The sequence below is a fragment of the Pipra filicauda genome, unplaced genomic scaffold, assembly GCF_003945595.2.
Source record: "Pipra filicauda isolate LSUMZ 115617 unplaced genomic scaffold, ASM394559v2 scaffold438_size560415_pilon, whole genome shotgun sequence".
NCBI lineage: Eukaryota > Metazoa > Chordata > Aves > Passeriformes > Pipridae > Pipra > Pipra filicauda.
This window is the reverse complement of record NW_024104574.1, coordinates 298316-312823: the sequence shown is the minus strand read 5'-3', so window position 1 is coordinate 312823 and position 14508 is coordinate 298316. Positions and strand designations below refer to the sequence as shown.

The following is a 14508-nucleotide window of genomic DNA, read 5'->3' as shown; positions in this document are numbered from 1 at the left end:
AGCACAGATCTTGAACTGTACACAAAATCTAGCAAACACTGACTTAATTCTCTTCTATTGAGTGGTGGTTTTTTTGAGGTTTTTTTAAATCTATTTCCCCTGTTTGCAGCAAGAATGTTTTGCTTGACGTGGAATGGAAAAGCCAAGACGTGAGTAAGGCAGCTGCAAAACTGCATGCACACAGGTTGGTGGCCAGCAATAACTTTGGAGCACCTGCAGAGAGTAAGTCCAATATCTGCAAAGGTAGGCAGCTCAGCAAGAATAAAAACAAACTGTATGAGGTAGGCTGTGCACTTCAGCTCACGAGACCTCCACTTTGGTTGCTGAGATCTGTGATGGCAGGGAAACTAGTGCCTCAGCATTGACTGCTCAAGTAAACTACAATACAACTGCTATGTCCTTACTGGATCTGGAATACACAAGCAGTTTGATTATATATGGTAATTATTACCTATCAATACCGTAATATTTTTGTTTAATATAGTTTTTCCAGCAAATTATGTCAGTTTATCTAGCATAATGACAGACACTTCACAGAGAACTCTTTCCATAAAGCTGCAAGTGGAAACACTATGCAATTTCTGTAATGAAAACAATTGCTGAAATTAATAGAAAGCTGTCTAAAATAACTGAAGATTTGGAACTTATTACTGTTCTGAGGTTAATTACTTTCCAGATTAGTTAACTTCTTTCTGGTCTCTTCAAGTGCATCCCTTCTTCTGTCAGATCTCAAAACATCCTCACCTCAGCAAGAAAAACCACAATTTGCTGACTCCTGCAATGGATCTTGAACATACAAGTCCACTTAAGAGTGAGTGTTTTTTGGCATATCTAATTTCCTCTCTGTGTAATTATAACCAGTGGTAATAATGACCATACAGGCTTTTAAAAGCCAGATTATTGCTTATTTGCCCTTAAACCAAAGTAATGTATATAAAACAGTATGAAAGCATTCAGAAAAAGAGATATTTTTAAGTTACTTAAGCATCCTGCTTATCTGAAATCTTACCATCTCTGATAGTAGCCCAGGAGCTAATTGCCTTGAACAGCAAACCCTTCCCCCACCCAAAGGTATATTACAAAACACTGTCTGTTAACTATTATCTATGGAAAAGTGATTTAAATTGAGCAACTCTTTCTTGTTGTTTTCTTATCCTTCCACTAAATTAAAACATTGGAGTAAATATCCCAGTGATAAGATCCACCACCTAAATTTCAAAAAAAAAAAAATATAGTCTCTCCATATCAATTACAAGGGTTTGGCTTTTACTTCTATTTCTTAAAATTAATATTGTAAGTCAATTGTTTAATATTAAAACAGAATATGGAAAGCGTAGAAAATCATGTCAGATGCCTGTATGGTTATCTAAGTCAGAAAGTATATACTTAGCTACATGGCATTTTTAATATCACACAGCAATACTGACACTGACCAAAAGAAATTACTTATTTAGAAAATACTTAAAGTCCTTATCTAACTCATTTTAATGGTCTACAGAAACCTAACTCACCTGATATCTTTACCAGCCTTCTGAATTTAGGTTAGACATTTTTGCTATCCAATGCCTATACAATTTTGACTTTTATTTAATATTTTATGAATTCTTTTTTCCTATTATATGGAATATTATGACAGTTACACACTTGCAGGTAGTCCGAAGTATGATGTTGTTAACAATAACATTCACTATTCAGATTGAGCTATGGATGAGTCACAAGTAGCAGTTCAGGACCATAAGGACCACAGCATTCCTCAAATAAGTCACTGAAATGAATACATATTTAGGTTTCAATGCAGTAGCAAACCAAAACATTTTGCATCATGTCTAGGAAAACATGTGATGTATAAGTTGTCCACTTAAAAACTATGAGGAGGAGTGACAGGAAATTCCTCTATACTAAAAAGAGTAAAGAATATGCAGATTATCATCCCTATGCTTCTTAAAAATGCCAGGTAAAAACTGATTGAGAGTTAACATGTCAGGCTCCTAAGTTCAACTCAAGATAAGGCATACCCAGCAAAATACTAGCTCCATACTGGCACACTGACTTGATGCCTGATTCAATGAAAAAAGAGATCCAGCTACTTAGTCACCAACTGCTCTGGTTGACACCACAAAGTTTTTCTTGGAGACACCTTCCAGTGGCACACCAACCAATCCTACCCTGTCTTGAGGCCTGACCAAGAAGGAACACAAATTCTTATAGAACTCATGTTTCAAGCAAGAAAATGACACACAAAACCAAAGCAGGAATAGTCTAGTATTAAGCTAAAATGAATTGTATCATTTACTAATTCATACACATATAATTACATTAAAGAGTTAAAATATTTACATTCCAGAGTGCTAAGTTATGAAAAAAGGATTATTTTACAATGCTTAAAGATATTGTAATATATACAAATATAACACTATTATTTAGTTGCATGAACTTTATTTGTTTTGGAAGAATTCAATAATATCTTTCTCCTTGTAACTAAAATCTGCATACTCTAAAAGAGCTCTTTATTTTAAAAGAATCATTATGCTAAACTCATCAATTCTAAAACATTTTTAGTTTTTAGTAAAGAAAACAATTGTAAACAGAGAGCTTTTGTAAGGTAGATAGCTATTACAAAGTTCACTCAGAAAATCAATATAGCATTTTAGCTGGAATTTGCTCATTAAACACCCACAGCTCTAATGCAAATTATGATGGAATGAATAAAGCAAATACATATGCTTCTTTCTTTTTATTAAATGTAAAATCTACTGTTAATTGCATCTGGTATGTCATATAAACTTTTCTCCTTAACTATTAAATGGAAGCTTTTACAAAAGTCATTAGAGATTCTCTTTCTTTGACTTGTATAAATTTCAATATTTGTTCAGTAAAGGTTCACAGCAGTTAAATTACATTAACAAATATTATTAGCTACTATGTAAGCCAACTAAGTAAAATACTTATATTGCAGGTAAAACAAATCAATGGGTGTTTACAATAATATTTGGATATGTCCATTTTTAAACAAGCTTATCAAATATCATGTAATTCTTAGTCAAATGAGAGAGACTCAAAGTAGATTTTTTTATCCCAAATACTCAAATTTGTTTAGTAAGCTAATTGTTTTCTAATATGGGCAAAAGTAAATATGAAGAAGATGAACCATACCAAGTATGAGTTTACTGAGTCAAAGCAGTGTACATATTTTCTTAGTTGAACCTGATTCTTTCGGCAAACTTATCTCCTATACTTTTTAAACTACCTTTAAAACACAGCAGTACTAAGAGGGTGTGCTGGAAATCATTCTAGTTTAAACAGTGGTTCATGATTTTCCAAACAACAGAACTTTGGGAGAAGTAAGGGAAGCACGACTCCCAGGGTAAAAGTCTGTTTGCTTATTTCCTAGAGGTCATCTGTGTAAATAAAATAAACTGAGTGAGAAAGGCAAAAGAAGAAAATGTTGGGACTTAAAAAATCAATGGCAGCAGAAATCACTTCACATAACTCATCAAAAAAGTAAAATCAGAATACAGTACAGAGCTTATAAAGAAAAGATGAGATCACTAACCACATTGCTACCATAACTCAGAAGATATAGTAAATACTATAACACTACAACAATTGTGGTTCAAGGTAAGTCAGAAATAATAACAATATTTTGGACTTTGCAAGGTGTTTGTTATCAGATGTGATGAAATACTGCTTTTGGAACTGGACTATATGAAAAGTGATCCAGGAAACAGTGAAATTAAAATTTTATTAATTGTTTTTGCAACAAGCAGTAGTTACAGCAACCAGTTACTTCAAAGAAAAAGACATGGTGAGAATGTATTTTTGTTAATAACAATGTATTGTTGCAGAAGGTCAGGGTTTTGCAGTTTAAGATTTAGTATTCAAGATCAGTGGTTGCGGAACAATAAGTGACTTAGGATTTTCTTTGGCATTGATACATTCAAAGTAATTTTACTAGTTCCTCGCACCATTACAGCAACATGAAATACAAATGAGATCATACGCTTTTACAAAAAAGGCACTGAGCATCTTAAATATTCATGAACTGACTGAAATAATAATAAATAATGGCTCAAAAAATGTCAATACATTATTTCGCTTGTTCCGTGAAGGTATACAGCCCTAAGACAGGAGTGAATACTGAAATCATGCAAAAAATGAAACAAAGAATATTTTCTGTTTTCTGCCTTTTGGAAACATATATTATTCCGAAGGAATGAAAGAACTTGCTTGGCCAAGTCATACTTAGAATTCAAGATTCCTGTAATGAGCTGCTTGTTTATCCTGCTCAGTTGCTTCCATGAAAAAACTGTCAGCTGAAATTTATCCTGCAGAGAGGTTTAACTGAAGTTTTTTAGGGATTTTTGTTTTGTTTCCACTTTGGATTTCTGGGTAGCAGCTACGTGAATGTGAGGAATTAGAGAATTATATTGGGAAAAGGGGTGTAATGACTACATGCCTTTTCATTTTCCTCAGTCTTCCCATTCCTGTCCACCATTGCTGGATATCTGTCTGTCTAATCACAAGAAGACTTGGAAACTATTCTTGCCATTTCCAGATGGGCAATTATTTAACCATTAATTTTATTTAACCATATGGCTATATGCTTGTTCTCCTTACAGAAATACAAACATGAATGTACTTGTTATCCACTCAAATTAGAAATCAAAATTCTCTGAGACTTCCTTCCACTAGATTTAATGACTTGCTCACAATTCTTAAATAAGTCAATCTTATCATAGCCAAATAAAAAAAAAATACTGCATTGCAATGAAAACCTTTAGAATGTGTTATTAATTGGTCTCTGCACGTACACGTTACAAAACGCAGATAATCCCTAGAAATGTTCAAATCCTAAGGCCCTTACACAGTTCTCATTCAGGCTAATGGCAAACTATCAGGAGCTCCAGGGCTGATTGTCAACTTAAAAATAGTGCTGACATGTTCTCTTACGAAACAGACAACTTAAGTTCCCAGCTCTCTTTTTGAAAGCTACCATTCATTTACTTTCAGTTATGACCTATAACTAAAAAATAAAAGCAAAACAGTGATAAGAAGATGATAGAACTACTTGGGTTTTCACTGGTCTGTACCTGGAGTTATACACTAAAAGTCATTTACACCTAAATGTGACTTTATAGATAAAGCAATCTGAACAAATACTGATAGAACACACTGATTTCTTTATTGCTTTGTGTTTGTTGTATGTATTTAGTGCACAGTATTCATCTGCTCCTACATTTCCAATGCTATAAACAGAGTGTTCTTAATAAAAGGCTAAAGTTGCTTAGTGGCAACTCTGCATCGGGTTTTCTTTGTGTACTCAGATCCCAATTCAATTAAAAAAAATAAAGTGGGAAAGAATAGGAAAGAGCATTATACACAGACCCTAAAGCAGTTCTCATGAAAGCCAATCCCTGTACAATACTTAAGCCTCTGCTTCTAATACACTAAGCACAGCTGACTTCAAAATTCAAACCATAATGCTGTTAAACATTTCTTCAGTGAATAATTACTGATGCTTGAAAATTTACTTTAAGGGGGAAAATATAAACACTGCATGAAAGTTTGTAAGTTATAATTTGTCGTGTTAAAGTTTTGTAATACCCCAAGAACTAGGTTACTTGCAGACCTTTTTATTCCTGAATAAACCCCAATTCTTTATGCTCATCTAGCACCGTTGTGGGAAAGAAAGAAAGGCCAGACTAATCACAGAATTATGCAGAAGATACTGGCTTGCTTTTTACATACAAGCTCCACCCATAAATAGTTTAGTAATTGGCATCTTGATCTATGCCAGCTCATCGTATATTGTACTTGAAAGAGCTGCATGCAACTTTTTGAGAATCAACAATTCTGACAATCAGAAGGTAAAAATTCTACTGTTTCAAATTAAACTGTTAAAAACTAAGCCAAGAATTTCTCAGTCTCAATGCCCCCACCTTGAGGACAACCCCCCCTAAGAATGATATAGACTATATATATAAACAAATTATGTCTAGAAAACTGGGTTAGGGAAGTATATGAACTACCTACTTAAACTGTAAAATATCATTCATATTTAGGTTTATAAACACAAGACTTGGGAACTATTGAGTTCTTTTGGCTAAAACCCAATATTGGCCTTATTTCAGTTTAATTGGAAGAGGATCTTGAATTCATCTTCTCCATGAGATACCAGGAACCTGGATTTCTGTTTGTACCAAAGGTTAATAAGAAATGTGTCTGCAAAAGTCAAACAGCATTAAATACCAAAAACTGATTATTATTCTGCGGGAGTTGTTCTGTCATTCATAATCTCTCCATGCTCCAACCTTCCACAGCTAATCTTTAATGGATGACATGCAGGAAAGAAAAATAACATCTAAAAAGGGACTTTAAAGTGAGCTTTGAAGAAACGGAAAATACTTTGCTTCTGTGCTGGAAGTTATTGCCACCCAAAGTTCATTACTGGCAAGAATACTTATTTCCTCTTACTTTATGGGATATTAAATCAAATTAACTCTCAGGTAATAGCCACTTGGATATTTGTTTTTACTTTCTATTAAAACGATTGCATATGCATATTCAGTAATTATTCTTTGAGTCAATTTAGAAAACTTCAAATAATGTTCGTGAACTTTTCCATACCATAATCAAGAATTCCAAAATACTACAAATGCAGATGCACAACAATTTCATAAAAACAGACCTGAAATAGGGACTTCATTGTAGGTATATTGCCATAGTTTCCAAGAGACTGAAAGCTGTATAACATATACCACCGTATTAGAAGTACTGCTTTCCCCTTTTTCCATACTGTATTTCCTATCATTACCCTGGTCTTTCAGAGAGCATCTGCAGAATGCTAATACAGTTTTCAGGCACTAAAGGTAGCGTGCAACATCTAACAGGGCTGGACTCAATCCTCATGATATGATGTTGATTTAAAAAAAGTAATAAATTTTGGTAACATTCTTATTAGAAACTAGCACAAAAAAATCCCAGCTCCACAGAATAGCCAATGCTACAGAAAGATTTAAGGATAAACATTTTTTTAATTATATTTTCATTTAGAATTATTCTTAGTCTCAACATATACCGTGACAGCAACAAAAATATGCAAGAGCCGAGGTTCTGATGCCAACTATGTTATATCTTGCTTCAGTAATGGCAGGAGTTACTGTGAGAAAACCGGGGCTTTGATATTTTTTCCAGTCTGGAGAGGTTATCACTATGCTCTATAATTTTGCCTTACACTCAATCAGCTCTTTCCTCTAAAACTTCCCATATATCCCCTATTTCATTCTTCTGTTAGGAAAAAATGAAGTCACTTATTATGTCCATCCAAAGTGAGATCTGTTCTCTCTTCTGGTTTTTTGAAGACTTTGTCCTTTGCAATGCATCCATCTTCCAGTCTGTCCTCAGAAGATGTATGCTCCTTCTCCCTTTCCCTTCCCACAGGGGGCACCCATTCCTTTTCTGTTCAACATATTAAAGTTCTGCAGTTCCCAAATTTCAAGATTTGTCTGTTCTTCATACCCAGCTCATATGCGGTGTTCCCGTTTTTCCTTACATTATCCTGGTCTCTGTTCTTTTACGATGTGCTCTTCCCTTGATTTTCCTGATGTTGCCACTACCTCTATTCTTCTTGATGATGGGGAGTGAAACTAATGGTACGCTAATGGACACTGGCTTATAATGACACAAAATCCAGCAGAATAATAATGAAGAAACTGCAGGAATTTGTGGCAACTATGATCCCCAGAAACATTAGTATCCAGTGCCTAGAAGTCTGTAACCAAAACTGCAAATTCCCTAAATTTCTTTAGCCATAACTAGCTGACATAGAGATAAGGACCCAAGGAAGTTTCAAAATCCATTTTCCAGGCTAGCAAAATTTGAAAATAAGCACCTTCTGAAAATAATTTTTTTACTGCACAGAGTATTATACTTTCTCTTCCATCATCTATATCTTCTGCTTTAATTCTACTTTTTCTTCTTCTTTCATGAAGCACTTAACCAATTTACACTTTTTCTCTTCACTTCTTCCTCTGAACAAAGTAAAAATTATAAAGGGACAATCTCCAGATTATTTGTTTCTGAAGACTGCAGTAGCTTCATTTAAAAATGGCCTTTGTCTTCAGTTTTTCTGTTCTTTCCATGGGACTTGTTTAGGTAAAACCCATCAATTAGGGGGTTACCTTTTAAAACGGAATTGTAATACTCCTCAAGGTAGATAACACTTTTATGGTGTACCTTTCTGATGTTCTTTACAATATAATTTTGTGGAGTCACTTACTTATCATAAAGTCAGTACTAAGTAATAATAAAAATGCAAACACCCATATTTACAAGCTTCAGTCCACCATGTGTTATACACGGCAGTAATTAAACATTAACTAGTAGCATGAAATCACAGCAGCAAGTGTTCTCCCTTCCTCAAAGAACTTAAAACAAGGGGAAAAGTTTTTCCTTAAACACAGTCTCTTCTTTATTAGGTTCTGCTTGTCCACTAGAGCTCTACCCAAGGTTTTTACGAGAGAGAGAGACACAGACCTCCACAAATTCGGTTTGATTCACATCATTCCAGATTTCAAATCATTTATCTATACTTGGTAACATTCTTAGAACTGTAAGACAGGAAGCAAAAAAACTGTGAAATATTAACAACGCTTCCTTTTGGCAAACAGCTTAAGTAGTAAGGAGCCTCTTGCCCTCTCTCTCAGCATTTAAAGGATTTTATACTTCCTGTACTCATAAAAAGAGAAAAAAACAGGCTATTTTTTAAAGGTCATCCTTACTACACATTGTAGCTCTCTTTAAAATTTGGTTTATTCTTACTTTTAAAACAGAATAAGTATGTTAAATTCCTATATCCATATTTATGCCATACTATTTTGAAGAGAAAAATACGCTTAGGACATAATTAGAATGTTTGAACAGTAGTGTAGGAAAACAACAATTTACCAACAAGTATTCCTACTGCATCCAAAAAAATGAAACTAAACATGTTTTTGACACACCTTTCTTTCCAGGTTTTAATGAGCAATGAACACCTATATCAAAGAGAATCAAGTACAGAGGTAAAACACTGGGCAAATATCCAGGAACAAACATGAAACTTCAGATCCAACCCAAACCATTTGCATTAGCCTTTGGTTGCTAGATGTAACAATAATAGAGAGTGTGGATTTTTTTTCTTATGAAAATAAAGCAAGCAGTTATGTGAAATTGAATAAGAATAAAATTATGCCTGTATTTAATTTTTTTCCTAAGATGTCAATTAGTTTTTCCTTTCCCTCCCCCCACCATAAAAAATCTAGGAACTGTCTCTTCTATCTATAATATTCACAGTATACTGTATTCTCAGGAGTTTGATATTAAGTGGAAAGTCAGCCATCTGTTTTTCAGTTTATAATCTGCTCTTTTTTCCTGAAGACAATTACTCCTCCCTTCAGTACCAACATTTTGGAGACAGGTATTAGTACTATTAATACATTATGAAGTGTGTAAGATCCATAAGAAAACAGTTTTACCAAGCTCACACTTTCTTTCTGAACAAATGATACAATGTATTTATAAAAGCACTCTCATTCATTTTTTTAAAATGCTTTCAGAAAAACCTTAGAGCATTTTTCATACACTAGGTACACTGTATACACAGCCACTTCTCAATAATAAAAATACTCAGCTTCATTACGTCAGCAATACCCGAAAGCATAGAATACAAGCTGTCTTCATGCTTGTATGTCTCCCCAAAGAACAATTAACAACAAATATAAGCATGCATTCACTTTCAGCTATAAACTTAAAAACCTTTCGAGAATTCATATGCACTTCATTCACTGGAGACATACCATTATTTGACAAAAATTCATTATAACTACCAGAAGAGCAGATTTTTCAAGAACAGGTTTTTCAAGAACAGTGCAGGTCTCTAGTTGAGGTGAATGTGTGACTATCTCCATGCACGGGGAGGGGGTAGTATTGCTCTGAACGAGCTAAAACAATAAGTGGTATTTGAACTGCTGGTTGAAAGGTAGAGGCACTGGTAATCATTATTTCCCCTTGTTTGTTCAGGACCTTCCAGCAAAACAAACAACCTTTTTGTGATTGGATTGACATGGTGTTAACAATGCATTTAATGCCCAAATCAGTATGAATACAGGTAAAGCTCCTACTAATACCAGTACCAGGATGTTAAAGCCACCTATTTTCTAAGCAACTCTAAACAGCCACATATAAAAAAAAAAAGTCAAATCTTCCCTCCTTTAGTAAATAAAGCTAACGCTCACTAGGCCACGTCATATAGCAACCACAGGTACTGTAGGAGCCATACAGCCATCTGTTAAACGCTTGCCTACTGTACCTGCAATCTTTTCTGCAATCTTAGCTTCTGTAGCTCTCTCTTGTAGTTCTAAGTCCAGTTTCATTGTCTTCAGCTCCTTGTCCTTTTCAGCCAGATTATCTTGAAGCTGAATTGAACAAATGTACAGTAAGATTTTTATCCGGCTGAAACAGCTCTTTTAACCACAGCAAAATTGTAAATAATAATTTCTTACCCCCAAAATACAAACACTAAGCATTACAACAAAAGTTCAATTTATTATATTTATTTGTTTAAAGACCAAACATTAAAAATATCTATTTTAACATCTGACCTATCCGTGAGCCAAGTAGCACATTGCCACTTGTATTGCATGCTGTTGTTTTGACTTGGGATTCTCTTCTTCAGGTATCGGCAGCCTTCTTGCTAAGGAAGTTCAGAATCAGATAGAATATAATGCAGGTGGTGTCTGCATAAGCAGCCCGTTTCCTACCAAGAGTACTGCCATCACAGCATGAAGAGACTGTGGTGTAAATGCATAATTTTTCATGTTCATTATCAGATACAAAACTGGTATTCTTTCACATATTGAGGCCTTTCTTTTAAATGGGTATTCACTAAATCTGTTCTTCGAGAGATATCTGAGCTTGCCATTAAATATTAAATGGCACTTCATGGAAAGACTATAGACTGTTATGTTGTTTAGGTGCATACAACCACAACTAACTAGAAGCAATGCAGTGCTCCTTTCCTTCCTCTCAACAAAGAGAACTTATCAGGGCACATTCGTTATCTGGGCCACAGAAGCATCAGAAGCATGAGCTCCAGATTCCATTAATGAAGTCCTGGCTTTGTCTTTGGTCCTCCTTGGTTTTCATCCAGGGTGCAAGAATATATGTCACTGATTAAAAAAATCAGAGGGTAGGTTGAACGATTTTTTTTTTAATTCCAGAGAAATGGTTGTTAAACAGATACTAAGAATCCAAAATGTCAGGAAGCTAGTGACTAGTACTCTAAAATAAATAACAAAACTAAATCAGAAACAATTTCAAAATGCATGTTTTGCAAGCCAACCACAAGAAAGCAAATACTGTGATCTGAATATCTCAATTGTACCTTTTTATTTTTGGCCCTCAGCATGTCCAATTCTTTTAAAAGGAATGCAGTTTCTGTTTTTCCATCTAAATCTGCAGCATCCTTCCATGAGGGTATAAATTCAGGGAGCATTCTGTTAGCCTTTCTTTCTACAGTACTGTATTTAGGAAGGAAAAAAAAAAGAGAAAGAAAAATAACCTCTAGATACTATTGCCCAGACATTATAAAACTCAAGCATTTTCCATGTTCAGGAGATGCTTCCATGACCAAGTTTAAATATAATTCATCATCATCTTAAACTGAAATGTTTTCTTTCCTCAAATGATTTTTTTTCCTTTCTCCTTAGAAGAAAAAAATACAAATCACATTGATGGTACACCAAGACCAGAATCTACAATGTAAATCAACACTGACTCAACATTTCCTGGGTTTTTCTATATCAAGATATTTTATCATATATTCTAATTACAATCTATTTGAGGAAGGACATATTTTGTGCAATTTATACAGTATCTACTATAATGAGGTTTCAGCACATAGCTTTAGGATCCTCCATGTAACATACTTGCAGATGAGATGGTTTAACATGCTGACTGCTGTGGGAGGTTAACCTCAGTGTTGAAGACCAGCCTGATTGCCAGTGGGAGTGGCATTGGTGAAGGATAGGAGCGACAATCGTTGGCTGACTCTGTGCTGGGCTGTACTTAAGCACTTGGGATTATATTTGGCTTTTAGTGCAGGATGCATTGCCCTAATGGCATATGTCAGTCCCTAATGCAAAAAAAAGGCAACAAGACAAATGAAAACGTGCTGTGGATTGGGTTTGGCCCAATAAAACACCACCAGTTCATAATAAAGATAACAAAAGCAGGTGTAGAATCTGCTAGACAGGTGAGGAATTAGTATATTTTTCAAAAGTATATAATAGGGCTTTGCAGTCTTGCTCCCATTTTCAAAAGCAACTCTGTCACTTTCAGTTTAGACTTGGTCTACAAGTCACTAAGTCACTCAAAACTGGTAGCATTTTCCCTAGGCAGCTACTTATACCTTGTATATTATGTCACATATAAAATGAGTATGTATATTTCTCAAGACCGCAGTAGAGGGCCATTGCACAGTACAAAAATTAATGACAAGAAATGACCAAAATTAATAACAGAATAATATGTTCAGAGTTTATATTAAACTTTTCAACCATATTTGCCTTTCTCCAGATTCCTGTCACAGACTGCTACAAGGTATCACAGCTCCTCATATTCACTCTTCCAACTTCATCTGGACTTCACACTGCTTTATTCCTGCTTTCTACTCACTCATCACATTTAGGGTATACTGTGCTTGTTGTGTAAAGTCACAGATGCTACTAGACTTTTAGATCTGTTTTAATTCCCTTCAGGATGCATTTTCAAAATTCTCTGTAGAGAACACAATCACTGAAATACCCACAGTGTGTGATATAAACCATTGCAAATATCAAATTTTCTATGCAAGAGAATACAATAGTGAAAAAGCTGCATTCCGCAAGGGAAGAAGGGCAGATATGGTGAGTCTAAGTAAAAAGCTGACTTACTGACTCTTATGTCGGTAGCAAAATTCCCTATCGTTATCCAAAAATCCATATGTATATTGTCTATAATTTGAATCTAGAAAAACTACATATAGGGATATTTCTTGTTTTTACCTGGATTCTTCAGGACCAGAACTATAATTGTTTAGGACTCCTCCTCTTTGACTCTTTACTGGCAAATCTGAAGATTCTGGTGCTTCAGTTTCTGTCTGGATGAAAAATTCTGCGTTTTTTTGAGAATTCTGATAAAACTGAAGTCCAACACAAAAGTCTTCTTTTTTTTGTTCCAAGATGTGTGTTTCTAATTGGAAAGAGAAGTAAACACATTTTCTTATTTGGAAAATGAAGCAAAAACTTGAGATTTCTCATTCAAAAGTGGCTTCCTATATTCATATTCTTATTTGTAGCAGAAAGGAACAAGTAATTTACTTTCAGATTCACAGCTTCTTCTTCCCACTCAGGAACAAGAGTTGTGTTACCGACAGCAAGGATGTAGAAGTTACAAACTATTTCCTGGATTTTTCTCGTGGAAACATGCAAGATTAATCACTATTTCATAATACCTCTTCCCCTTAAATGACTGCTTAAAATAATGCTGACTGTAGAAAAATATTTACTTATCTTTCGTAAAAATCAGCTCTACCATAGTAAGACATGATGAATTTCTGCTATAGAGAGAGAAATTTTCAGGTTATTAACTAGACTCTTACTTATAGTGAGGTCTCTTTCAAATCCATTTTGGCTACAAAAGGAATATCATCAAGCTGTAATTAGCAACAACAAATTTAAGGCCACATTAGTCATTCCTTTGGAGTGCAAGGCACAGGCTCGTACAACTAAGGAACCTGAAGAATGCAAAACAGAAATTGTGCCAAAGGGGAAAAATATGACTAAAATGTTGAGAGTGACAGTTAGTTCTCTTAAGCGTGGCTACTAGATATTTTTAGGACATTTCTGATATCAAGGTATTTAAATGAAAGAAAGATCTACATACCACAAATGTACTTTCATAAAGTAAGAACAAGCAAGTTTTAATTATAGAATTATATTAAAAAATGAGAAGGAATCAGCCTAAAAAACCTGCAAACGGAAAAAAGGTGCATATATTCTTCATTTTTTCATTTAGATTTGTAGAGAACAAACACTGGAGCTTTTGCTTGTTTAATAAAGTTAGTGTTTCCAAACATTTTGGATAAATTATAGGGTATACATTCTCTTATCCATCTTATAACATCCTCTTCAAAAACAATAAGAAGCTGTTTATACAGTTGAAATCGAGTAGAAATAGCCCAAAAATACCAAACAATCAGTATCAAGGTGTCATGCTCCATGTAAGACATTCCAAGTAAAAAATACCAAAGATTGTCTCTAAAATCTGTTGCAATAGATTCCTTTCTCCTTAAAGAAGTAAAGACACAGCCAATGGTACAGGAAACAGCCCAAGGGCACTGAGAGATGACTTGTGAATTGGCTGGAGTCAGTTTAACAAGTTCCATTAAAAGCTATATGTCACTACCTTAAAGAAAAATTATGGTACCCA

The 14508-nt window shown here is 34.5% G+C and overlaps 1 protein-coding gene across 3 annotated transcripts in view; it reads right to left on the bottom strand.

The window, feature by feature from the left end:
- The window catches only part of MIPOL1 (mirror-image polydactyly 1), a 187698-nt gene that overhangs the window by 122743 nt on the left and 50447 nt on the right, over positions 1–14508 (bottom strand). For all 3 annotated transcript variants that reach the window (XM_039385819.1, XM_039385820.1, XM_027726816.2), the window contains 3 exons: positions 13083–13269; positions 11423–11558; positions 10349–10454 (listed from right to left, as the gene is read on the bottom strand). In XM_039385819.1, the coding sequence (XP_039241753.1) occupies positions 10349–10454; positions 11423–11558; positions 13083–13269 (429 nt within the window). The remainder of the gene's footprint in view (positions 1–10348; positions 10455–11422; positions 11559–13082; positions 13270–14508) is intronic.